Below are 27,072 nucleotides of genomic sequence, written 5' to 3'. Positions count from 1 at the left end.
GGTGTTATTTAGAAACAACAGTGGTCATCACAGTGATGGAAGCTCACTTCAAAAAAAGTATTTTTTTTAAGTGTGTGGTGATATTAAAGGTTATTAATTTCATCATGCATCTCGCTAGCCAATCAAAGCAAAGGGTCTGAATAGAGTCAGCCAATCACGGTACAGTGAAAAGGGTGTGAATAGAGTCAGCCAATCACAGTACAGGGAAAGACACATTTTCACGACGGTCTTTTCACGACGGTCCCAAACCCACTTATAGGAGGGGCTACACCGCTCAAAAAGAGAAAGATCTTGGAGATAGAGGTACTGGACCCACTGTTTGAGAGCAGAAAGTGTCAAAACACTGTTTTGTGTTCAGTTCAGACCTTCTAATACTGCGTGTTCAGTGTTTAATTCAGGCCTTACCGTGTTTGTCTCAGTGCTGTGTGCAGCATTTTCTAGAAGTACATCATAAATGTACTTCTAGAAAATGGTCAGGTCACAGGTGTCATTTTAGTCTCATTATTGCACCTGCTTCTCTCTGTCCAAAAGCATCAGAACCCAGTTCTCCCCAGTGTGCTACCTGGGACTGGGTCTGTCAAAAGAGAAGCCCTCAAAGTACAAAGGCTAGCCAATGCGTTTGTTTGGCAACAGATGGAAGATATTACATCACATAGCACAGAAATATTGCATAAATAATAAAAGTGAGTGCCTCGACTCAAGTGTAAAAAGAACCAAAGGGCTCAAATGACCCCCACTGCATTCAGTTGCTAAATTTGTGCATGGAATGTAATGATTACATGCCTGTAATCAGAACTCGTTATGTTACATTGATTCTGTGTAAACCTCCTTGGTTACAGTTTCCAATTCTTTCCAATTAGTTAGTGGTTGGTACTATGATTCAGTCCAAAGCTTTGATTAATTGGACCAGAGGACTCATGCCTTTGCCAGCCCTGCAAACAGGAAAGCTCTTGGCTTGGAGCAACATTGGGCCATTTGGTGCAGTTTAATACTCCCACGTGGACAAGATTGTGTTTTCCATTGTTGCTTAAAAATAGTGCTTCTTGAAATTGTCTTATTCCACTAAATAAACCCATGTATGTGTACTCCTACGGAAATATATTGCAATAACTAAGAAGTTCTGTAATCTTGTGCCTAAATCTCAGCGCTGCACATTCTTTTAAGAACAAAGATTGCAAACTGAATGGTTATGCTTAAAATAGTATTACAGTGTGGTACAGTGTGTTATGCAGCATCGCATTGTGAGCTTGGCGACCGGCTATTTTATGCGAAAGCTTTTCCCAAAATAACGGAAAACCTAAATACAGTAGTATTGAGCCCTGAGGGACTCCGGTTACCACATGGGGTTTAAGTGGTTAAACCTTTATTTCAGAACTGAGCACAGCTCATTCAAGCAAGGCTGATCCCCACACGTTATGCGCAGAAAGGTACTGTACACCTTAACCAGCAGATGGTGCTGTTAATAAGACGGGCAAAAGTCTGGTCAGAATCTGTCTCATCTTTTAGACCAAATGGTGGACCAAACTTTTAATTGATTTGATTTAATTTCTTATTTGTGGTTCTTATCTTCTTAAATATAAGCATTGTGTTGTTGTTGTTTATCTTATCTTTACTTTTGTTTGTTTCAATCTTCCTTTTATATTATTTTTTTCTTATGGTCAGCACTCCATGTTTTGAATAGTTTGAATAGCGGTGGTGGTTGTTGTTATTGTTATTATTATCATCAACATCTTAAATAGTGGCATAGATTATGTGGGTGTGTGCGTGCGTGTGTGCATGAGTGCATGCGACCATGTGTGCGTGCCTATGTGCGTGTGTGCAAGGGTGAGAGAGAGAGATAGAGAGAGATTAATCGATTTATCTCTACGTAGTCCTAGTCAGATCTTAATCTCTTTCCTTCATTGTATAATAAATCGAAAATTGTTTCTGAAGTCTGAGCATTTGGCTGCACTGTTGAATGTTAACCCTGCTGCTGCTGCTGCTGCTGCCTCACACCAGCTCTCTGTGGCTTCCTGTGAGGCTAGGCCATCCTCTCTCTCTCTCTCTCTCTCTCTCTCTCTCTCTCTCTCTCTCAAACATAGATCAAAGAGTAGGCTTTATGTGTCGTGTGTCATCTAGTATATCTTTAGTCCCTTACTCAAATCTGTCAAGTTCATGCTGTGTTGGCTGGTCTGTGGAGCAGAACAACAGACATGACTAGGACTATATTTGGGACGGCATTCGCTCTCCTGTTCTTTGCATACATCAAGCAAGGTAATGAAGGTTGAAAGTTCACATTGATAGTAAAAAGTAAAGATTACATTTTCACTCCACAGCATTGATGTGAATATTGGCTTATGAGGAGATGAGCTGGTCTGGGGTATATGATATTGCGATTATTTTTGTCTTTGTCACTCTCTGCTTTCTCTCTGTGATTGATTTGGCAGGGCTCCACGGTGTTGAGGTTTCCCATCATGAAACACTGAATGCCACTGTGGGTCAGAACATCAGCCTTCCATGCATTGTAAAACAACAGTCCAACTCCACCATCCATATTGCTCAAATTGAATGGAGAAAGAAAGATGCGCATAAGTCACATAAGAAACGTGAGACACACACAATGGTTGTGTACAGTGCTTTAATGGGACCCCACCTGTTCTGGCCCAATGTCAGCATCCAGTTAGTGAATGAAACCCAGAAGCCAAATATCAGTGTCCCTGGCAGGCTGATAGGCTCCATTCTGCACCTGGGAGCAGTGGAGGAACATGACAGCGGGGTCTATCTGTGTGACATCACCACGTTTCCTGACGGCTCCTTTAGGACTGAGACAAAGCTAAAGGTCAAAGGTAAGAAGAGGACATCCATTAGGACTGAGACAAAGCCAAAGGTCAAAGGTAAGAGGACATAGTTGTCAAAAGGATTTGGTTCATGGTTCCGTGAGCGGGTATGTGATTAAAAGGTAGTGTAATTATCAGATCAATTACTTTCAACATGCCTTGATTTCATCTCTTAGTTTAAATCAATTATATCAAGTAGAAATAGTGAAAACACAGTAAAAGCAGCTTTCTTTGTGGCCAATAAGCATCCAAAATTAAACATGATCTTGTTCATTATGATATTAAGTCAATCATATGTGATTCTATATGCTATTCTCTGTATTATTAGTGTTGATAGTGTTAATTGTTGTTAGAGTGTTGATACTAGTGTTAAGTATTAGTCTAATAGGCGGTTGCTAGCTAGGGTAAAACCAGTGGTTGCTAAGGTAAAACTGGTAGTTACGGTAAAATTGGTGGTTTAACATTAAAGAGAATCACCTTTTGTTTTGAGTGTACTGTACCTTGAGAATGACTTAAGTTTGCACTTAAGTGGTAGGTGCAGTTAATTATTGGATGTGCTTAGTGGATAGAGTGTAGAGAAACATGTGTGAACATTTTGTATCTGTATTTTAAGTATCTGTTGTTTAAAGAGTCTTATTGTAGAGACTTTACAAATTATGTGTCAACATTTTTATGATTTCATCTGGCTCCACCATAGCTAAATGGCATTTTCCCTCTCAAATGAATGGGATTTGTCTGGTGATTAAAAGTTAAAAAAAAAAATACAAAAGATATGAATCATAGCTGACATGATTCCTAAGCAAACCGAACATTTTAGAGTTGGAATGCAGTTTCTAACTAAACGTATGAAGGACTATAGATTTCACAAAACGGGTGGAATAAAAAACATAAAAAAATTGTGAGGATAACATTAGGGTGCTCGCCTTAGTGAGCCCACAATTAGCCTTTATTTAACCAAGTAAGTTAATTGAGGACCAGTTCTCATTTGCAATAAGGAACTGGACATACAGTTGCCTACTCCGGCCAGTGTCTTTGAGTAAAGCATTGAACTTAGAGCTAGATCCCCAGGCACTGTTCAGTGGCTGCTCACTGAGTTGTGAGGAGATTTTACCCACAGGGATCAATAAAGTAATACATATACTTTAAACAAACTCAACTTAACCTCAGAGTACTGTACGCAAACTTTGTAACTCGTCCAAATTAGATAAACTTCGATTTTCGTCGCATGTTGGCAACAAACATGGCTTTTTCTGAATGATACACTGAAAGTATGAATACGTTTGGTGTCTTGATACTGAACGTTTTCCATATAAACAAGCCTGTGACAGACAGATAGAGCCTGCCATATAGGAGCTCTCAAAGTATATGTATTTCCCAGCATGGGGTTTACACATAATTAAATGCCCTGTCAGAATCCCATACTGTATGACTACAAATTTGTGCTGCAACCATTTCATTTTATTTCTTATCACAGCTGGAGGATGTTGCCATGACAGTCTCAATGTGGAACCAATATTTATCTATCAATTTCCATAGTAATTACATTCAAGGTTTGGTGGGTTTCTTTAGTCTGTTATGTTTGTGTTTTTTCTGCCTGGCATCTCCTCGTCCCGCTGTTCAGGGTAGCTACTGTATTATAATTCATCAATCATTTTGTAAACATTAAACATTATTTTGCCCTCTTTCAGTGATCAGTTGGCAAACATGAACTTGTTTTTCTAGTTAGTCAGAGAACATCAGTAGAAAATGTGCTTTGCAGACGCCATATCTTTTCTGGATACTATACTGTACGTCTAGCATTCAAACAAATACATTAAAGTGTTTTACCATTGAGCTAATAGAGCCTGCCTGCTTGCTCAGTGGATAAATTGAATCTTGACCATCAGGTCAAAATTTGTGTCAGATCATGTGTCTAGGTGAGACATGACCTTTGACACGATCCAAATGTCCAGAAGAGCAGGGAGACAAACTGCAACCACCCCAGTTATATTGTATTAACATGCAAGTCCCATTTCAGTGTACTTTGCACCTGAATCAAAAAGGCTGTAAATAAATCTGCAGAAAAAGTTGCTTCAGTGAGTTCCTTTCTACACCTGTTGCTATTGTCCTGCTCCTGTGATGTTCCGGACCTGCCAAACTGTACCTGGTTGATGTGCGGTCGAACCTCCTCTCTTCAAATAAAGTCTCATGTATACTATTTCTACTGTATAAAACAACCTTAATTTAAGCAGATTCCCCTGCAGTCAGTTTAAATTAAACATCATCGCACTTTCCACTTTTGTTTCACTTAGGTGTTGAAATTGAGTGTAACAGGAGCAGAAGCTTTACAGCTAACCCTGGTGAAAATGTGACCATTCACTGTTCAGTGAGCACTGCCTCTGATGCTCGCTACAATTGGACTAAGGTAGGCTTACTGTAGACTTTAATGTACACATGTACTCAGTGTTAATTTAACCATTTGTATCTGTGACAAATGACATTTGCACACTCTGAGTTAAATTATCATGAGGATTTTACTGTGTAGAAACAGATACATTATCGCTATATATTGGTCTCTTACTCTTTCTTTGAGCGTCTGTCTTCACTCTTTCTCTTTTCCCACTCCTTTTCTCTCACTCACTCACTTTTCTCTCTTTCTCACTCACTCTTTTCTTTTCTTTTCTTTTCTTTTCTTTTCTTTTCTTTTCTTTTCTTTTCTTTTCTTTTCTTTTCTTTTCTTTCTTAGACTTTCCCCATCTCTCCCCCTCCTCTTTCTCCTTCTCTCGCCACCTCACCCTGTTCTCTCTCCACCTCTTCCTTACTCTGTTTTTATCTCTCTCTCTCTCTCTCTCTCTCTCTCTCTCTCTCTCTCTCTCTCTCTCTCTCTCTCTCGCTCTCTCTCTCTCTCTCTCTCTCTCTCTCTCTCTCTCTCTCTCTCTCTCTCTCTCTCTCTCTCTCTCTCTCTCTCTCTCTCTCTCTCTCATTTCTCATTTCATGTGAAATGGTATCACGGTACAAATCATCATGGCATCCTACTGCTGAGTATCAGACTCACTTTGCTAAAGGTAAAGAGTCATTTCCATTCAGTGGGTGTGAGGAACGGTTTGGTGACTTCTGAGAACATCAAAGTTTAACACCTGCCAACATGTCTGTGCTTTGACCTTCAGGACAAGAGGCCTCTTTCACAGAATGAATCTTTACAGCTGTGGAGGGTTGGTGATGCTGAGGCAGGAAGTTACACACTGACGGTCCAAACAGGAAATTACCTCCTTTATGCAGTGTTCAACATCACCGTTCTGGCCAGAAACACAAGTTCAGAGACAGGTGAATTTTACTTTCACTGTCATTTGTCATTTGTCTTCTTCCTGTCTCACTGCAAAAAGCCTAAATTGGAGGAAATTCCAAAGAGTGTCTGAATCTGATAAGCTACAGTTTAAGCTGGAAGATTGATGACTTTCTAAAATGCTTCAAATACAATAATGATAATAATAATAATAAGGAATCTTTAACAAAAAATGAAAATAAAACAAAAATAGGCCTACGTGAAAGAAAAACAATTCAAGGAAAGCTTTAAAGTTACTAATTAGACAACATTTATGACAAATTAACAATTGTAAGGCCCATTCAATATCAGTACACAAAGTATATGTGAGGAGGGTAAGTAAGAATTTTAATTGAAAACACAGTAAAATCCTTGGTGTGTTAAATGTGTGTTAAATTAATACTGGTGCTTCTTTGCAGCCTGTAACTTAGTAGTCTAACCTCACTACGTTTCAGCTTCCTGTATGCAGGCTGTTGTTGACACATTTTAATCAATACTGAGAAACAAGCCACCAGACGTCAACAGACATTTCCTGCTATATTTTTGCATGTCTATTGTCTAACCACGTACTCACACCACAGATCATCGCTGTCGGTGGAAACCTTGTATGTCAAAAAGTATTACTTTTCAGGAAATGGAAAAAAGGATCGAATATAGTTATTATTTAGCTCACCACATGGTGAACTTGTAGATCGGCTATTTTTGTTACTTTTGTGTGTCACTGTAGACTGTAGTATGACAAAGTAGGGCATTCATTTATGAAAAAACATAAAATTGAAAGTTGAAATATGTAGATACAAGGTTTCTGCCCAACAGCAACAAGATGTGAGCAACAGTTTCAATATTACCTCTGGCTCTGACAGTAGCATGTGAGTCGTGGGGGACATCTGTTGGACAAGTTAGAGAATGTATGTATCCCCAACAAACAAGGTCCTAATTGTATACTGTAGTTGTTCCTATCATGTAAATAAGTTAATATAAAAAAATATCAGCATGTATCTCACTGAAAATAGCTACAAGCTCACAAAGTGTTTCATCGCAACGTGTTGTGAGCTCATAGATTGGCTATTTTCTGCATGCAACACCAGTGTGCAACAATGTGATATGAAATAATTCGTTTTTTTAAAAGTTGATTACTATATGCTTAAGTATATACAGAAGTCTCATCAAGTATATATTACATGCCCCTTCTTGTTTCGCAGAGTCAACTCCATCTAATACGACTGAAGAGTCCCGGGACCAGATTGACCAAACGGTGACACCATCAGAGTCCACTCATATGACATCCCCAAGCACTGGATATGCCGATACCAGTACCTGGACCATGGGAGTTGACACTAATATGACGGCTTTTAAAATTGACGTTACAACCTCAGGCGTCAATCATACCATCTCTCCAGGCACCGTACTTTCTCTCACAGCTGAGGTGAACGTCAGCGCCACACACTCGTCCTCTGACCGTTTCACCTCCACTGATCTGCTGGCTGCCAACACGACCTCCACCGAAAAGCTCACCACACACACAGTTACTAACCGACCCACCGTCTGGTCCGAATCAAATCCGACAAATGCAAATGAGTGGACAACATTAGTCTATGGAGAACCTGGGGCCTCGTCTACTCAGGAGATGAGCAATAGTGATGCAGAAGAAAGGGCAACACTGGCTGAAATGGACCGAGATAAAGACACGAGTGCTGGAGATGACGCAGTTCAAGAGGGTAGGAGCACAAATCACACTTCTTTTAGTATTCTTACAGCATAGACTGTACAGTCTAGAATGTTTACAGTTAGAGGAATTGCCACCACTCATGGAAATGTACAGGTGAGGCACCTTACTGTAAATGGTCTGTATTATAGTCACCCATTCAAATTGTACAATAAATAGATGGAATAGATCACACTTAACTGCCCTTAATTAGATTCATCATCTGTACTGCCTTTTCAAAGGATCAAGCATAAATGAAATGTAGTAGGAATACCTAAATCACATTAGAAAAGGTCATATTTGCCTATTAACAAATTTGAATAGAATGGCAACGTAATGGTAGAAAAATATGTTTTTAAATAGAAAAGAAATATATCCACACTATCCCAAATGTTCCAATGACATCAAACAGTCACAAAGATAAAGCAATTGCTTTATATTATGGTAAATATATATGCACAAGTAGGCATATCGAAACTCTTGTAGAAGACAGTTCATCCCCTTTTGAATCGAAAACATTTATCTTTGTAGAAGCACTATATCTCTGCCACCGCCTCTCTTTATACCGCCTAACCTTTATGGAGGGCATTCTAGAGTTGATGTAAAAACAGAATACCTCCAGCTGATCTTCTGTGCCAGTTTATATGAAAAACAAAACATAATTAAAATGAAACCAAAACAGATGAAAAATGTGTTGTTGATACACAAACTTTGCCTAAGGACAAAAATGAAATCATTCTTATTCAAGACCCACAGAGTCAGTTTTAACTATCAAGTCAGTAGGGGGAGTTGGGTCTAATTTGACAATATGACAATATGACAAGGCAGGGCTTCCAGGCCTTCTTTGTGAAGAACAGTGTAGTGACAACCATAGTGCAGAATGTATCAGTGTTCTGGATGTTCTGTATAGAACCTACTTTATTTCCTACTTTATTTAAGACATTTGTTTATCTATTCTGACTACAATCCCCTTAGCTGGATCCTTTGAAAAGACAGTACGGGTGTGTATTAATATATTAATCTAATTACAGTAGATGTCAGTGAAACATTATCTATACCTTCTATGTACAGTTTAAGCTGCCTCACTTGTACAGCTTTCCATATGCATGGCCTCACCCTACCCCACACCACACCGCCCACTTGTGCCACGGTTTCCACTACAATGAAGTGGGTAGTGTGGTGTGTAAGTGGTACTAAACTGGTGCCTCAAAAGTACCCAGTCCTGGGTAGGTCTGAGCTAGGCCAAACGGGGCCAAACACGTCATATAATGACTGATCACTCACCGACTTTTTTTAATTTAGAACAGGATATAGTTGTAATACATGACTGATAATAGATTATATTGTATTGTTATAATCTATTATAGTGTATTATAATTATCATAATTGTAAAACATTATAATACTTTATAGATTATTATAATCACAGTTAAAATGTATTCTAGCTAGTGTGTTATAATTATCATAGTTGTAAAACATAATACTTTATAGTGTATTATAATCACAGTTATAATCTATTATAGTGTATTATAATTAGCATAGTTGTAATACATTATAATTTATATTGTATTTTAATCACACATCCATTTGGTTCGTTTTGTCAACGCGGGGGGGGGGGGGGGGGGACAATTTTTGCCGGGGTTTTTTTCTCAAGCCGTTTGGTGAAGCCCCCAAGGTTGGTGCCCTGTGCTGCGCTGCTTTTATCCGCCGGATTTGGACGTTCACGGCATATTTTGCACCGTTACGGTGCGTTCATCGTCGGTGACGAGTGCCTCTAACAGCCGCTGCTGGCTGCGTGCAGCAGGCAATGCGAGGCGATGCGAGACACTCACACAATCACGTGCAGCTGGCTGCGTGCACGCAGGCAATGCGAGGCGATGCGAGACACAGACACAATCACGTGCAGCATGTGTCCTCGTTCTCCAGGCTTTTATTTTTTAGTTTTGCTAAAAAATAAAAGCTTGGAAATTCCTGTCCCAGCCGTTGGTACGCAAAAGCGCCTCGCGTCGTCTGATGTGGTGCGCATTATTTATTTTGGGTGCGCATGCGCACCTGCGCACCAGTTATGTGCACCCCTGATTATTAGACAAGAAGCAATGACATCCACCTATGTTTACATTACAAATGAGTGTCAATGACCAGAGTCTGCTACTCATACCTGTGGATTTGAGAGGGGGTACTTTTGTGTAATGGAAACAGTAGATATTTTGATGCGGTGTGGTGTGGTGTTGTGTGGTGTGGTGTGGTGTGGTGTGGTCAGGTGCTGTAAGTTGCAGTGGAAAAGGGTCTGGATGAAGAGGCTTTGGGCTGCTGAAACACGTATCTTGATTGTTTGCTACCCGTGCCTATTCAATAAAAGTACCCGAAGGACATTACCAGTCAAAGTTACCAAAATGTTTACAATTTAGGCATTTAGCCATATGCCCATATGCAGATACTATTAGTGCAGCTACAACATAATTGCAGCCATAGAATAAAATCACCATTATAAGTGATCAATATGGTCAGAAGAACCATAGTGCTTACAATACAACTGTGATCTGAGTTCAGATTGGATAGCGGGAAGTGCAAGTTTATGAATAAGGCCTATGAAGGGTAGAAAGTGTTTCTTTCTATAAAGATATATGAAAATATCACATATTTGACATTACTGTTCAGAAATGTATATTTTTAAAAAACTTTTGGGATCTAAAAATACGGTATACTGTATATGTTTTAGTTTTATCTATGCCACTTAGACATATCAAATATACTCTAGGCCTACATTTGTTGCAGGAACTATACTGATCAGTATGTTGAGGTTCAACCTCGGTTTCCTCTAACCATCTGTTCAATGTTGTAATAACTTTTTTTTTTCTTTCGTTTTTTCTATAAGATACTAGCAGTGGACCCGCTCATCTGTGGTTGATCATCTTCTTCATCATCCTAATCCTGGCTCTGGTGGTTCTGGTCGGGTTTCTCTACAGGAAGCACACCATAAAGAAGAAGTAAGCATCTTCAATATTATCTAACATTTCTCTCCCATGTGGTCAAATTCGGTCAGTTTATGGTCAACTATGCGGTTCATGCAAGGGATTTTCTTAGCAATACTACAAAAAAGAAATTTCAGACAATGAACATGAACTAACATTAGTGCAACATACAAGATTGCAGAATGTTCCAAGAGTAGAGTACAACAGACATACCCCCTCAGGATAAGGGAAATGATGAATGAATGTATAGGGCATAGCATGAGTATTCTGAGCACACAGGCGTGAAATGGATGTTGCATAAGTGATAGTGATTGCATAAATGAAAGTGAAAGGCGCAGGAAAGATAGCCATACAGCACAGTATAATGGTCATGATTGCAGGATTTACTGAACAAAGACTTTGCAGCATAGATGAGGTGTACATTTGACCTGCTGGAAAAAGCTGTATACTGTATTGTTTTGCTTTGCTCCGTTATCTATGTTGTACATAGATACAGCAATATCGGTAACCATTGTTTGTATCAAAAACGTTACTTTCGAATATTGTTATTGTGTTTGAAAAGGTGTCATAATAATCCCATGAGGAATGGGCCACGAGGTGGCATGACACAAAATAAAATAATTAATTTTCATTCATGTACACTCTCAGTTTACACTCAAAAGACACATCCATCATCTAAACCAGTTGTTTTCAACCCTTTTCATATAAAGGTCCATTATTTATTCGGCATTTGATGAGATTTGGACTCTCAAACCCAAGACTTTTGGGTCACCAAATCCATGCTGTATTGATGTGTACCATAGGAGAGATAACAGCGTAAAAGAGCGTAAAAGATCGTAAAATGAAATGAACGAAATGAAACCAAAATTTGGTTTAATTTTACACTGCCAAAAGTTAAAGATCTATAAGGGTCCATTTGGTTACCAACTCTCCATCATTTAGCTGGGGACCACCTGGAACCCCCTCAAGGACCACTGGTTGAGAACCACTGATCTAAACTAATTTGAGATATCTGAGAGAAACCGTAAATGATCAACTTCAACTTTCTCTCTAACCCTATAGTTTCTCTGGTTTTAGGGAGAGTACATGAAGGCTTAATTCAGTTCAATATAATTTATGCATGTGTGGGTGAGTAATAAATGTTTTTATTGTATTCTTTTGTATTCTGTTCTATTCTCTAGGATGGACCAACCACCTCCATTCAAGCCCCCTCCGCCTCCAACAAAGTACACCTCTTTGATACCGCAGGAGTTTCCAGTGAATGGTGTTATGACCACAACAGTGTGAAGCAGAAGTGTGTATTAAAAGTTTGTATTGTCCTAGATAGGCGGCTGCTGATTAATCACAAGCAGTGATTGCTTCATTAGGCTTAATCATTAGGCATTGATTCATCCATGCAGTGTATAAACAAAGTCTTTGATTATAATTGTGGTTGGTTTCCGTGTGTGTGTGTGTGTGTGTGTGTGTGTGTGTGTGTGTGTGTGTGTGTGTGTGTGTGTGTGTGTGTGTGTGTGTGTGTGTGTGTGTGTGTGTGTGTGTGTGGGTGGGTAACCGAGAGGAATAACAAAAACAGCCATTGTGTTTGTCTTGTCTATCAAAAAACGTGACACGCATCCAACAGACTACAGCAGTGTGAGACAAACTTTTTTGAGTCTCGCCAGAAAACGTCCTCCTGTGTCTCGGTTGTGCTACAAGTTCGCCACTCGTTTTTCAGACAATCAGGCTCAGTATAGAAAAAGTGACAAATCTCAAGATACAAAAGCGGAGAGGACCGCCTATACATGACTTTAGCACAAGGCCTATTGACGTCCGGTTGCCTTGCATCAAAGACTTCCAGTGTACACCTTTACCACAGTATAACATCTGGGCAGGAACCACAAACCACACAGGAAGACTGGTCAACACACCTTTTGCTCTTTTGTCTTGCAGGAATATGTGTGGTTGGATATTTTTTCCTTTGTTTTATTTATACATTTGATATACCATCATACCGTATCTTACCATGAATTTTTACTATATCCTTGTACTTTCTTTCTTTCTTTCTTTCTTTCTTTCTTTCTTTCTTTCTTTCTTTCCTTCCTTGTTTTATTATAGTTTTTATATCTTAATACCGACTGCAACCAAGCTTTCTTTCTATAGTGGAATATCTCACATGCGCATGTTGTCTTTTGCATGTGCTTCAATATCTCAATCTGAAACAAAAATATGACCTGTTCATGCACCAAGACATCCTGCTTTCGCTGTTGTGGTCGGAAATGGAAAAACAAGAAAAAAAGTGATCCTACAGTAACTGTGAATGGTTTCGCCATGCAATGTACCTGTACTCCTCTATTTCTGTTTGTAAGAATGTTACTGAAGTATACTATCATCGGACACGTTCCATAATTTATGTTATTGTTTACTGTTTATTTGCTTTGAGAATGACAATGAATAAAGTATGTACATATCAAAGTATACATTTATTTCATTTATATATGTATTTATTTTCTTTGTAAAAGTACAGTTTAATACAAATACTATGCTAAAAGGATTGAACCCAAGAAAGCACTATGGCTTGTTTCCATTGGGGTGCTGTGTATTCAATTCAGAGGATACTATAAATAAATATGTATCCATATGTAACACACTGACACTTTAAAGTAGGACCATGAAATGCACCTAACATACACAAGTAATATTACTGCAATGGGATTGTGTAGAACTAGACTGCACACATAAACCTTAGGTTGTAAAGGTGACAAAAACTCATCTTCACGTAGTTATCTCATCCCTTGCATTCTATCAAACTATGGAGGCAGGGTACCTCAGAATGAGGTTACTTTATTTCCTGTTTGTAACTGAAAAGGAGCTCACAGCGTTCAAAGAAGTACAGAAAGAGAGAGGGAGAGAAGGCAGGGTAAACATAGAGTACAGTGTAACAACATTCAACATTGTGATGCCTGAGAGAACAGAGGAGTCAGACAGATAGACAACCCCGTAATACTCAGTACGACTGGAATATGACTAGAAAAGGTACGTTTTCAGTTTTCAGAAATAATATATTAATATTTTGCAAGAAGACTTTCATATTTGGATTCTTACAGTTGTTAATTACTATATATCCACGTATAAAGAACATGTGAAAAGTATAACTCTGTAGACACCTGATACCTTGAAATGTACATACAGTACTGAGTTGAATAGAGGATAGAGCTTATCCCTGTGCCACTTGTGAAAACTTTTCGAGAATTGGTTGCAAGTTTGTTATGAATCTTTGGCTACTGTCTGGAACAAGAATGGATCTCCCCGCAAGTTAGTTTAACTGAGGTGTAGAACTGTATCCTATGATTAAATGAGTTAGTTAGTTAGTTAGTTAAATTAACAGAGGAATTCACAGTGACTGATATACAGTTTAAAATCCTTCAAAGTCGGCCATGAACCAAAATTGCATTTTTAGCTCATGGGTGGATTAAATCTTTTTTAGCTCAGCAAACATTATGTCAATAAGAAATATAAGTTTGATTAATCAAATAATATATTTAACACCCAAGATCCAAATCTGATCCACTCATATAGGGATTACAAGTTTTGAACTCTTGGGCTCAGAAACTTTTCTGAGCACAATAGATTGGATATTGGTTGAATTTGTTAAAGCAAAGCTTGTTCTGCTTTTGATAAGGGCAGATGCACTGACACTGTACAAATATCTCCTCCAGAACCATGCTATTCGGCAATACGAGGATTCACTATAGGCCTATTTGACTCTGCATTACAGCTGTTCTTACAACAATGCAAGCATGTCATTATAATTACTTCATATTGTGTGTAGGAATGTCCAGGCGTCCAAATGGACCCTTATGGGTTTGTAACTCTGAGAGTGTACAAATGGACGTTTCCAGGTCCATTTGGTTCCATTTGTCAAAAATGTTTTTTATCAAATTGTAGTCTGTGGCCTAATGCATATCAACCTGGGCGTCCTTGAAATGAAAAATAAGTGCATCTTACAGCATTGGTTCTCAAAGTGGGGTCCAGGGACACCCAGGGGTCCTTGGAGGGGTACCAGGGGGTCCCCAGCTAAATTAGTTAATATAGTGTCACAATCATTTTAACCACTTTAACCATATTTTATTGTTTAGCTATTAAAAAATAGCAGATATACAAGCTCATTAAACACATTTCAAAGCTCATTGATTTTTTTTTTTCAAAAATAGCAGATCTACAAGCTCATGGTGCGGCACCGAGTGTCGCTCTATGAGCTTGTAGATCTGCTATTTTTCAAAAATCGTGAAAACTTCAAATCTGCAAATCTTTGAAGCAAACATTTGTAACTCAAATCTTTGCTTCTGGGCTGTTTTATTTTTTATTTTTATGGGGGTCCGTGGCCAAATACATATTATTTTGGGGGTCCTTGACATAAAAAGATTTGAGAACCACTGTCTTACAGTACAGCATATTGTTCCATACAGAAGACGCATGCACAGGTGTCTGGCTGGGCCTGGCCCTGACTGCACTGACCCTACTGCTGTCTACGTGTCTCAATGTCTTCCTCTGCTTCCTGAGACGCAAGAATGCCACACACAAAGGTATAACAAATAACAAACACTTTCCTCTGAGCTGATCTCCTGATTGGTTTCTTTTATGACTTATGACCATTGGGTGATTTCTAGTATTTCTTAAGCCTAATTTCTACTTCATCATATGACCATCCCAAACATAACAAGCGACAAGGTTATACCTCAAAGTACACTATAAAGGCTATTTAGTCAGATTGTATTGTAATTATCTGCTAGCTTTTACAAAGGAGATCTGTTATTGTTGACATTAAATGATTTGAATTATTACCTAATTCTGACCACCAGTCGACCACAGTTTCTCTTAAGCTAATTTCTCATTAACATTTTCTTTTTACAGTGACTAATGAGCGTTTACATGTGCAGGCACATCAAAGACAAAGGTAAAGATTTCATACAGCACAACCACCACACAAAGTGATACTGTGTACATGTCATTTTTTATAAAGTCAGACATATTTGAAAACATTAAATGTTTTATATTAACACAATACCTGTATAAATCAACAACATTATTTCTAGTATCATCATGGCTGAGGCTGAGGAACTTTCTGATCATTTTCATGATCATGATGATCATCATGTTGAGCAGGAAAATCCTATTTATGGAAATATCAACACAAACGTAGGAGGTAAGCCTATTACCTTCAGTCATTTAGCATACTTATGTTCTTATGGTACTAAACATATAGGAGATGAGCCCATGTCTTCATTCTTTGAACATACCGATGTATTCATGGTAAGATCAGCACAAACGTCACAAACGTAGGGGGCGAGCATATGCCTTCATTCATTCAACATAATGATGTATTTATATCAGCAAAAACGCAGGAGCTGTACAAGCATACATGCCATCATTCATTCAATACAACTTCTAAACGGTTCCTAAACGGTGTGCCTTTGTGACAACCACACATCATTATGGCGATATAACAAAAGGTTATGAATCATGTATTTCTCTTGCTATCAGTACATAGAAATTGTTTTTTCAAAGAAAATAGCTAAACTAGCACAGCTTGTAGATGGGCTATTTCTGCTATGAAAACGGGTGTGCCTTGAGATTCTGAGTTGCCCATTGGTTGCACATTTTTTAAAACCACTGTAGGCCCACTAATATATTCATGGTAATATTATGATGTAGGAAGTGAGCACATCCCATTTTTCTGTGTACGGCCTCTAAAATAGTCTGTATTCCCTTTGTGGAGGTCAGAAGGGTTAACTGTTTCAAATGCTACAGTACATTATTAGCAATGTCTTATAGCTAGTCAATAGTCCTAGTGAGGTTGTTAATACCACAATAGATGAAATCCAATTAGTTTTCCTACACATTTGAATGGCATCACAACATATATGTGTTTGTACTTGTTCAGATTTTGAGGATGTGTGCTATGAGATGATGACCAAGAGACAAAACGACATCAAAAAGGTAAGTTCAGACCTGCACACTGCAAAGTCCTCAGTAGCCTATCATCAGTTTAATGGACCTTAATACAGTAAGTCCATTTTTACACATAGCGTTAACTTAACACAGGATTTTGCTATGCAGGACAGGTACCACATGGTACAACTAAGATCTAATACATAACATGCTTCTAGCTGTTTTGTTGCCCATGATGCGTGTAAGTAGCAAAGACATGAAACCTAGCATCCCTATCCTGGTTCCTGGGGCAAATGTTCAGCTAAAATAGCAGATGTACAATCTCACAACAGCGTTGTGAGCTTATAGATCGGTTATTTTTGGAGAAGAGATTTGGTGTAGAGGGAACAAAGGAGGGGGCCCAATCAATCAATCAATTTGTATATTTAGTATTGAAGCTATTTAGACACGTTTAGCAGCCAGTAGCACACAATATTTCTTTCAGGACGGAGGATAGTTGACATATATACGTACAGGCTGTGGTCAATGACACCATGAATATGTTTGAGAGAGTCTAAAAATAAACTTCCCCCATTCTGAAATGCATGAAAGTCTACAAGCCACAGGATGCTATGAGCTACTGGAAAAAAAACCTGCTATTGCAACATCATGGTTGTGCTGCAGGATGTTAATATTGCCATTGCTGTATTTATACCTGCAAACAGGCTGAAAAAGAACCCTACTATTGCAACATCATGGTTGTGCTGCAGGATGTTTGTATTGCCATTGCTGTATTTTTGCAAACAGGCATGTCACAAACCTCTGCAATATTTTGTCAAGGGAAGTGAATTCAATATAAACAATAATATAAAGCACTTAATAAAACAAGTGTGTTAAATAAAACGTATAAAATATATAACAATCAGTGAAAAATGTAAGAATAACTTAAATAACAAATAAAACAGGTGCAAAATAGTATAGAATAGAACACAACATATATACAAAAACAGTGTAACTTTTCATGTGGAAACGACTCTCACTGATTACGCCTTTCTCCATCTCTACCACCAACCTATGCCAGCCTGTGGAGCCTGACATCAACTACGCCTCAATCAATCTGAACGTGGCTCAGAAACGCAGGAAGCACAAGCACCGCTCCCAGCAAGGCCAGACCCGGACCCAGGGCCAGCTGCAGGCACAGCTCTCCCAGCCGCTGGTCAACACCACGACCCCCGTGATGGCCACGTTCCTGGAGGTAGAGACAGAGGAGGGGGCCTCCCTCCCGGCCAGAAACAGCAGCCCGGTGGCTTCCAGTAACAGCATCTACCTCAACAGCCAACAGCTGGCCCTGGAGGCGGAGGAGAGGGACCGAGAGAGGGAAATGATGGAGCGGAGGGGTTGGGATGGGATGGGAGAATGGGACACTGTGGTGAGTAGGGAGTGGGGCGGAGGGCTACTGGAGGACGAGGGAGGGATGGGTTGCTCCATTGGCGGTCATGTGGAAGGAGAGACACAGATAGTGGAGGTGGAGATGATCCATGATGACTCTGACCATTTCATCAGCAGCTTTGACCATGACAATAGCCTGCAAGATTAATGCTTGATTTAAACTTTGTTGCACGGCGGTGTTGCATGTGCCAAACATAGCCAATCTGCAAGCTCACGACGTGCCACAAGGTTGTAGATCTGCTATGTTCGGCGTGCAACAACATTGTATGACGAAGTATAAATCAGACATGAGCCTGACAACATGCTGACATTTTGTGTATATTACATTTATATTTCACCTACAGCATCTTGCTTGATTTCGCTTGTATCGTTACCCAGGGGTGGGTAGATTAGCCAAAACTCTTCTCAAGTAAAAGTATTGTTAAAAAACAATAACGGATCAAGAAGATGTAAAAGTAATGTAATTGAAATGTCTAAAATATTAAATGATGTGCTTGTTCAATAGAATTAATTTGTAATCTCCCTGAAGTCTCTCTGAGAGAATGCAACAATCAGAATGTGCATTTAATACAAATTGGCAAAAAATAAAAGTAAGCTAAGTGGAATGTAGACAAATAATTTATTTAAAAATTTTATTGGAGGATAAACCCCTGGAGATCCTTGTTTTCGAGGGGGTCCTCAGGCACAACACACAAACAATGACAAGAAACAATACAGTAACATAGACAAAACATACACATGAGGGCTCTCACGCCATCCCAGATGATTTGATTGATTGAATATTTTATTAGGCAAAAGAATGTAAAACAACACATTTACATTTAAAATACTTTGTCTAACAGGTCCGTTCATAAAAGTCCTTGCGGACTTGTTTCCAATGAGGGCCTTGGTATTCAATTCATAGACATATATAGTGGCACCACAGTTCAAATATCATTACACAAAGAAATAAAAAAATAATAAAAAAACAGCAAAACATTATATATATATATATATATATATATATACACATATATACATACACATACATATACATATATACATATATACACATATACATATATACATACATACACACATACACATATATATATATATATATATATATATACATATATATATACACATATACATATATACATATATACATACATATATACAACACTATGTACAGCCAATGGAATAAAAAAAAGGGGGGAAAGATATGTACAAGAACAGGGGGGGGGGTCGGCTGTCTAACGGGAAAATGGTACTACCTCCTCTTTTGGCCTCCTGAAAGGTGATTTTTTAAGGCTCTTTTAAATGAGCCCAGCGAACTGCATTTTTTGAGGGATGGGGTTAGACCATTCCAAACCTGGGTGGCAGTGCTGTAGAAGGAGAATTTGCCCATGTTTGTTTTATGGGTGGGTGGTACCAAATTGTTGTTTGCACTCCCTCTGGTATTGTGACTGTGGGTGTCACTAACCTTTTGGAGGTATTTACTCAGATATGCGGGAATAGGGGGCATATCGGGCAAATTTTCATTTACAATTTTGAACGCCAGTCCCATTTTTAGTTGTTTAACCCTGTCTTCCACCCTGAGCCAGCCTAGGCTGGCAAAATGGGTGGGAGAAAGATGGGTCATGGGCCCCAATTGAAAACATTTACTTTGTTTTACTCATTTACCCACGTGTAAAGGAATAAATTAACTCACAAACTGAGTCAAATTGAACATATGGTGCATTAAAACTACTCTTACAAATACATGTTATTGAAAAGGTTACTCAAGTAATTATAACTACATTATGTTACTCATTACTACCCACCTCTAATTATGATAACAAGACTCCACATTTTCTCCCCTTCTCAAACTGTTAAGAAATGACAAAGCCGTTATTCTAAACCTGTCTTTCTAATTCACACAGATGAAATAATAAAAAATATTTAAAAAATATTTTTTAAATATATTACATAAAAAGTATTAAATACTAAAAGGGTGAAAGATTGTGTGTGGCATTTAAGGGTAAAGGTTAAGTGGATGGAAATTTCCACCTTGTTGACTTGGAGATAAGATCAGAGAACATCACATTACTCACCCCAGATCTATGGGGACTTCTGCTGTTTAGGTGTGCATGGTTTACAACCTCTTTCTTGACATGTCATAAGTTGTGTTCCATGGCTGTAGGCGACTGTCAAGCCGAGGCCATGTTTTTTGCAACCCGATCGCCAGAGGAAACGTTCTCATTGAACGTTTTTCAACGTTTCTCAAAATCCGTGCATAGACTACTGGAAAACCACAAATTCCGTGCATAGCCGCCTCGCATCTCCCCCATTGTGACTAAACCATTTCGGAGGCGCGCAGTCTCAAGGGAATTGTCGCCGTGTGAAGGACCACCGAGCGAGCTAAAGCGAGCGAATTGCCGTCCTGAACATTGCGACATTCCCTTGAGCCTACTCAGCGCCGTTTGAGTTACGTACCGATAGGCACAGAATCGTAAATTTGGTTGTGGGGACTGCTCTACTTCCTGTTTTTTCCGGGTTGCGACTGGTTACGCCCACCGTGGGACTCCCCGTACATATGCACGGAATTTGGGGGTTTCTAGGCGACTATGCACGGAATGACGTGCACAAATCCGTGCAATGTATACTAATTCTCTGGCGGTCAGGCTGTTTTTTTATTAGATAAATGTGTTTGTGTCAGCAAGGAATGAAACAAATTTCTACTAGACCAATTGCAGATGGCTAGGGTCAGCCTCTAAGTCTATTTATTTTATTTGTATCTTATCTTTTATAATTAGTTTTGTATCCTATTTTGATCTCATTCTTATGTCTCTACTTACATGATGTAACTATCCTGTTTTTCATGCTACTGCTGTTGCTATGCCACCTGGATTTCCCCATGAGGATCAATAAAGGTCTGCCTGTCTATATAACTGTGAATAAAACAGTGAATTTATGCACCATATGAAATAAGTCATTGAGAAGGTTGCTTATGGGGGCATATGGGACATGCTGTTTGTCTGAATGTACTGATAGTTGGTTGTTTTGGTCAATACATAGGCCTACTGTAATTTGTTCATCCTGTGAAACAGTGGCCCTTATGGCAAAATAAGCAAAACAAATAATAGTCCCTGGCCCTAAATGCTTCCATAGCATGAAAATACGCCTCACACTTTATTTTATTAAAACATTTTTTGAATTCCAGACTTTTACTTGTAACAGAGTATTTCTATATTGCAGTATTGATACTTTTACACTTAACATTTTTAGTACTTTTTCCATCACTGTGTGTGACTCATTTCACATCAAATAGAAAACGGATGAAGCAGGTGACGCGCGACACCGTCATGCGACGAAGTATAGATCAGGCTTCAGTTTGGGCGTGGCTTAAACATACATGCGGAAGCGGGAGGCGTGTCCACTGTTAGAGTTGCCATGTCTGCTTATTATAAGCGAATTTGGGCTTGTCTGTAAAGTTTCTTGTAAAATATTGGTACGGGTTGCGTTTTTTGGGGGGTTGTTTTTAAAGTATAGTTGTTACTTATTTGGGCTTGTTTCCTAATGTTGTTTAAACCAGTGGTTCTCAAACATTTTCAAGTCAAGGACCCCTAATAAGTATTTGTTTGTCTGCGGACCCCCATCTTAATGCCAGGGATCCCCAGATTTGTGTTGTTAAAATGTTTCAAAAAAGATTCCTGATTTTTTTTTTTTCCTCCAAGATTTTTGTACAAAAATAGCCAATCTACAAGCTTACAATGCTTGTCGAAGCTTGAAGATCGGCTATTTTCAAATAGCCAATCAATGTAATATGTTCTCGCTTCTTTTGGGCTTGTTTTCATAGACCTGGTTGGTTAATTCTCTCACAAAACCTGGCAACATCGATGTACACTGTGCTGGAGAAAGATGGCGGCGTCCATGTGAAAGTCATGTTATATTAATCTGTCACAAGAATACATTCATTTACATTGTAGTAGCTGTCCTGTGCAATACATTTTGTAACGCTGTGCCTTCGTTACATTTCGATAAAAGACGTTAGAATTCTATTTTCCTGCTGTCCACGCTGGTAAATAATCATTTAGCTCACCAGACCAGTCGACAACTTCTGAAGGAGATGGAGCCTATGGAGCCCCCAATAGATGGACAGCTGAGAAACGTAAGCAATCTGTGTGAATTTACTCTAAATTTACAGTATCAATATTGCAATTTAGAAATACTCTGTTACAAGTAAATGTCTGGAATTCAAAATGTACTTGAGTAAAAGTACAAAAGTATTGGTATCAAAATGTACTGAAAGTAGATAGTATCATTGCAGACTGTCCCATTTCGCAAGTTTTCAATTGTATACAATGTATAAATCAATGGTCCTCTCTCCTAGTTACGGGATTTCCTGATGGTTTACAACCGCATGACAGAAATCTGCTTCCAGCGATGCTCCAGCAACTTTAACTACAGAAGCCTCACTTTTGACGAGGTGGGTTGGTATAAATATTATTTATAATTATAGTATACCAATTGTATACAATAAAATCAAAACAATGTAATCAAATGATTACATGTATGTATGTAACCATTTTGGTGACATTTCTTGTACTTTATTATCATGAGGATTTTCTTGTGATTGAAATCCTACTGGTAAACCAATCTAAAACTATTGATATCAATATAATCTTTTCCCAGGAGCGATGTGTGGATAGCTGTGCTGGGAAGCTGATCCGATCCAACCACCGCCTGATGGGGACCTACGTGCAGCTGATGCCCAAGATGGTGCAGCGACGGATGGACGAGATGGAGGCCAAGACTGCGGCGGCTGTGGCGGCAGAGGCGGCGGCAGCAGCGGCAGCTGGAGCTCCAGCAGTGGGGGAGGAGTTGGGTGGTGGCGGTGCGGCTAGTGTGCCCGCTGCCGCTGAAAGCTCACCAGCACCTGAAATCCCCATCATTTCACCATCTCCGTCCTCAGAAACACCTGCATTAATCTCTCCATCTGTGACTGACATGGGGCTGGTTCAATCGGCCGATGTACCCGGACAACTAGCTCATATGCCCGAAGTGTTGCCTCCTTCCTTTGTTTTAGGTGAAGCCACTGTGATGCCAGAGGTGGCTGGTGCACTTTTAACACCAACACCCTTGGATGTTCCCATTGAGCTGGGTCCTGTTGGTTCTGCATCCAGCAAAATGGCTGCGGCCACGCTGCTCACACCGGTAATGGACACAGTTGATCATTCAGCACTTAATAGAGAGAATGTGAATGGACCGCAGGTCGCGGCTTTCCTGCCTTTAGAAACGCGCCCAACTGTCACCGAGCTGCCTCCTCTCTTGGGTGGAGTGCAGATTGAATCTGGAAACTCGGTTCCCCCAGCCTCTGTTCAGCCTATGCCTACGCTGACAACACCGGTTGCATCACCAGAAGGTGCGCCTGTGTCGACTATAGCAGTTCCTATCATGTCTAAAGCCATAGAGAGCGTAACAGTCCCAGATAGACCCCAAGAGGTTCCCCCAGCAGCAGACAAATAGCGATCATCACTGTATAGTGGTTCCCAACCTATGGGCTGAGAGGATATTGCAATAGTTAGCATATTAAAATATCTATCTTAAAAAATCATGGCATTCTTCCTCTGAAAATGCAAGCTGCCCACCCATCTGACCACTGAACACAGCAAGCCACTTTTGAGATTTTCGAGTTGGTCCTGATCCAGAAAAGGTTGGGATACTGCTGCTGTAGTATGTGTATGAAGCAGGCGGGTCCCTAGCTGTTTTGCTCTACAATATGGTGTAATGCCTCAGCTCATAGATTGAATTACAATAATTTGCCAACATGATGTCTGCACTTAAATACAATGAATAGAGCCCCCTGGCTCTTCAAGACCACCAGGGGCCCGACACTTAATATTGGAAATCTGTTCAGAACTAGTCTCGTTTTCCTTCACTTGATTGGTGTGGCTGCAGATTAGTTTTTTTGGTTTAATTCTGCTGCCGCAGCAATCAAGCGACGCTATGGAAAACTGAATGGGAACCGGAAATGGGCATGCCACCTCCAGAAAACCGTAACTACAGTTATGCACAGCCTATTCACCTACTCATGCCAAAGCAAATGTATCTGTTTGCAGACTATAGGGACAGATCAGCCAGAGGGGATGGTTCCTGAGAGATGTCATAACACCATCTACGGTGATGCAAAACCTATCTGAAACAATAACTCAGAATGCATAACAACCGAGAATAAATTAATTGAAATTACAATGGTTTCAAAAATATGTTATGTGATATGTTTATACCAGCACAATACGCTCTTCAGTACTGTATATTGTACTCTATATTGTTTTCACAATACATTTTGGCATATTTTAACAATTAGATTATTTTATAAGTACAAAATTATCATTGTGCAAGGTCCAGGTGGTCAATTTTATTCTTACAGTGTTGCTTTCAGAATTATGTTTGGTCATATAAATCCCACAGCATCTTCAATTGTTATACTGTAGTTGCCATGGCAATGTTATGAAATGTCACATTGAGAAGGGCAATACACCTCATCATCTACAGCAAAGATGAGATAGAATACTGCCCAGGGAGAAAGCCAACATTTTGCCAATGGCACAATGCACATGTGTTGCCACATATAGAGACAATCATCAATGTTTGTATGAAGTTGGTATTTATATGTGGGAGATCACGTATGTGTTGGCTCAAAACATTTCTGCTCCTCTAAGATAAAATACGCTAAAACTATAATCCTTGAGTGTGGGCGGTGTATTTAGAATGTTGTGTTAAGGTATTATTAAACGGCGTGTTTGGCAGTCTTGTGGCTGCTGAATTAGACCCAATACGTCAATCATCTTAATATTCCCTGTCAGAGAGGATAACAGGCACAGCTTAAATAAAAAAAAACTACTGATTGACTGGAGTGAACCAAAAATATATCATACATGTACATGTGCCATTTATGCTCACTGCTCAAAATGTGTGATCCTGTTGTCCGTTGAATTGAGTGGAGATAAACTGTTCCTACATACATCAGCAGCAGTATCACCAAGAAAGATTCCTGTGTTGAACTTAGAAAACATGATTTTGAAAGACGTCTTTACATGTGATGGCACAAGATTACAGTATGATAGTCAACTAAAATGTGTGTTTATATTATATAGAGATGATTACAACTTAAAATTATTGATAGGTAAGATAGAAGTATGAAAGAAGGCATGGTGAGTATTTTTTATAGCACGTCATGCGCAACGGCAATTCACATAAGGCATGAAAAGGCATTTGCAGACTGACATAAAATAAAAGGCTTTTTAAAAGCATAACATTAATTAAATGAATACAAAATGAATAAGATTATTAAAAAAATATAGGAAAGCTATGGTATAATTATGGTTATTCTACTGATGAATAACCAACCATTATTGTCTAGTACTGTACACTTGTGTATTTTACAAGATAACCTACATGTTTGTCAGGATGGGCCAGCTGACAGATGGAATGGTTCATACATGTTTTATTGTTCAATAAAGTTGGATCTCAGTATGACCTTGTCATGGAGGTTTTAATTCCCCAGCATCTACCAACTCAACCGCGACTAGACAGGCAGACGCAGAATCAATTATGTCCAGCAGGTGACAGTATTGCATTTTCTACGCATTTCAGCAGTCTAAATCTAGATCCCATATGCCAGAGATCGTCGGGCTGTGATTGGCTCGTTGTGGTTCTTAAGCAACAGTTGGCAATGGGTGTGTAAAGAGTTTAATTAACTCTAGTTTATTTTGTTGTAGCTAAAATCCATCTCTTCCAGATAGGATGAGGAAGTAGGCAGTGGTGTAAAGTAACTAAGTACATGTACTCAAGTACAAGTTTAGGGATTGTTTTATATTTGATTTATATTAAATATTAGACCTATTGTCAATGGCTATGTAATACCTACATTATTATGGATAGGCTATAACTACCAGTTAGATTCTATGGTGTTAAATCAGCAATTTCATCCAATATGGATAGAGAGTACTACCTGTATCAGCTTGATTAAAAATAAAAATACAATTGGGATCCTGACAATGAAAATGCTTTTTCTATTTACCAAAGAGCTGGATAGATGAGCGTTATCACTTTGCATACATAGAAATGTAGCTCAAAGTGCTACAGCAAAAAAAAAATCTATTTATATTAATTTGTCTCCTTTCTTTTTCTTTTAAATATCTCTCTGAGATGTGTTACACCTATGTTCAGTAGGCTACATGTTAGGCTACTTCGAAATGTTTTATGTGTATATTCATCTTCATCAACTCTGTCATTTTCTTTTTGCTGTTTCCGATGCTGTCATGAATGTTTACTGTACTGTTACTTGGGCGTCAGTGGTTGCCCAATCACAGCGCAACCGACCATCCCCCCAGGCTATAGGATGTAGACTAGTTAAAATAACACGCTCGTCAAGTCGTACCAAAGCATGTATAACTTCCGGTCAATAGACTTCAAAACAAGATTTAAGTGTACAAATTATTTTTCACATACATATATATATATTTTTGTCGTGATTGTAGCTGATTGTGAAGTGAGATTTGGCACATTTGGCACAGTAAAATGTTACCATAATGTTTACCAGTGATATAAAATATATAAAATATGACCTTCTCACATGGTTTTAAAATCAAAGGTGAACTGACCTACTGACTATTTGTTTGGTGAAAGGTCAAAGTTAAGAGAAATGTGTATGTGTTGATTATATTTGTAATTATAACCCCTGCACAACCATTACATTATTAAAGGAGTTGTTCACCAAAAAAAACTACTTATTTTCTATCAATTACAAACCCCATGAAGCCTTGAATTCATGGAGATGTTTTTGTTATTGTCGCATTCCTGATCCAATAATGTGATGACCAGGTGGCTGGTCAGTAGAAGACTCAATTGAGTCTCCTCAATTGGCTGGTCATCAAATTAACAAAAGAAATCTCCA

General features: G+C 39.0%; 3 protein-coding genes across 5 annotated transcripts; all 3 read left to right on the top strand.

Moving 5' to 3' along the window:
* The first annotated feature begins 2,112 nt into the window (after window positions 1–2,112).
* On the top strand, window positions 2,113–13,229 carry LOC311057024 (uncharacterized protein). Of its 2 annotated transcripts, none has more exons than XM_084073901.1 (7): window positions 2,113–2,253; window positions 2,427–2,825; window positions 5,108–5,220; window positions 5,963–6,119; window positions 7,320–7,835; window positions 10,697–10,808; window positions 11,975–13,229. In XM_084073901.1, exons 1-7 carry the CDS (start codon window positions 2,193–2,195, stop codon window positions 12,078–12,080), a joined length of 1,464 nt encoding a protein of 487 aa, XP_083930027.1. In that variant the 5' UTR covers window positions 2,113–2,192; the 3' UTR covers window positions 12,081–13,229. The 2 variants fall into 2 exon arrangements, with proteins under 2 accessions (XP_083930027.1, XP_083930026.1); XM_084073900.1 differs by having other exon boundaries at window positions 2,427–2,873.
* A 451-nt stretch (window positions 13,230–13,680) lies between these two features.
* On the top strand, window positions 13,681–18,893 carry LOC311057473 (uncharacterized protein). 2 transcript variants are annotated; one of them, XR_014601958.1, is made up of 7 exons: window positions 13,681–13,805; window positions 15,239–15,355; window positions 15,684–15,726; window positions 15,866–15,975; window positions 16,714–16,769; window positions 17,782–18,529; window positions 18,560–18,893. XR_014601958.1 is itself a non-coding variant. In XM_084074430.1 (6 exons), exons 1-6 carry the CDS (start codon window positions 13,793–13,795, stop codon window positions 18,295–18,297), a joined length of 855 nt encoding a protein of 284 aa, XP_083930556.1. In that variant the 5' UTR covers window positions 13,681–13,792; the 3' UTR covers window positions 18,298–18,541. The 2 variants fall into 2 exon arrangements, 1 of the variants encoding a protein (XP_083930556.1); XM_084074430.1 differs by lacking the exon at window positions 18,560–18,893 and having other exon boundaries at window positions 17,782–18,541.
* A 3,137-nt stretch (window positions 18,894–22,030) lies between these two features.
* timm10b (translocase of inner mitochondrial membrane 10 homolog B (yeast)) lies at window positions 22,031–25,604 on the top strand. Its single transcript, XM_084073879.1, has 3 exons — window positions 22,031–22,281; window positions 22,504–22,599; window positions 22,806–25,604. Exons 1-3 carry the CDS (start codon window positions 22,240–22,242, stop codon window positions 23,637–23,639), a joined length of 972 nt encoding a protein of 323 aa, XP_083930005.1. The 5' UTR covers window positions 22,031–22,239; the 3' UTR covers window positions 23,640–25,604.
* The last annotated feature ends 1,468 nt before the right edge of the window (window positions 25,605–27,072 follow it).

The sequence above is a fragment of the Gymnoscopelus microlampas genome (genome assembly GCF_963454915.1).
Source record: "Gymnoscopelus microlampas genome assembly, chromosome: 12".
In the NCBI taxonomy this organism is placed as follows: Eukaryota; Metazoa; Chordata; class Actinopteri; order Myctophiformes; family Myctophidae; genus Gymnoscopelus; species Gymnoscopelus microlampas.
This window is presented reverse-complemented; position numbering and strand designations above follow the sequence as displayed.

What these genes read in the sequence shown, in the direction of transcription:
- LOC311057473 (XM_084074430.1), top strand. An exon ending in CAGGCACATCAAAGACAAAG is followed by an intron (nt 15,727 to 15,865) that starts GTAAAGATTTCA and finishes CATTATTTCTAG; the next exon opens with TATCATCATGGCTGAGGCTG. An exon ending in GACAAAACGACATCAAAAAG is followed by an intron (nt 16,770 to 17,781) that starts GTAAGTTCAGAC and finishes AACCTATGCCAG; the next exon opens with CCTGTGGAGCCTGACATCAA.
- timm10b (XM_084073879.1), top strand. Translation starts at nt 22,240, where the DNA reads ATGGAGCCTATGGAGCCCCCAATAGATGGACAGCTGAGAAAC. An exon ending in TAGATGGACAGCTGAGAAAC is followed by an intron (nt 22,282 to 22,503) that starts GTAAGCAATCTG and finishes CCTCTCTCCTAG; the next exon opens with TTACGGGATTTCCTGATGGT. An exon ending in GAAGCCTCACTTTTGACGAG is followed by an intron (nt 22,600 to 22,805) that starts GTGGGTTGGTAT and finishes ATCTTTTCCCAG; the next exon opens with GAGCGATGTGTGGATAGCTG.
- LOC311057024 (XM_084073900.1), top strand. Translation starts at nt 2,193, where the DNA reads ATGACTAGGACTATATTTGGGACGGCATTCGCTCTCCTGTTCTTTGCA. An exon ending in GACAAAGCCAAAGGTCAAAG is followed by an intron (nt 2,874 to 5,107) that starts GTAAGAGGACAT and finishes TGTTTCACTTAG; the next exon opens with GTGTTGAAATTGAGTGTAAC. An exon ending in AGATGACGCAGTTCAAGAGG is followed by an intron (nt 7,836 to 10,696) that starts GTAGGAGCACAA and finishes TTTTTCTATAAG; the next exon opens with ATACTAGCAGTGGACCCGCT.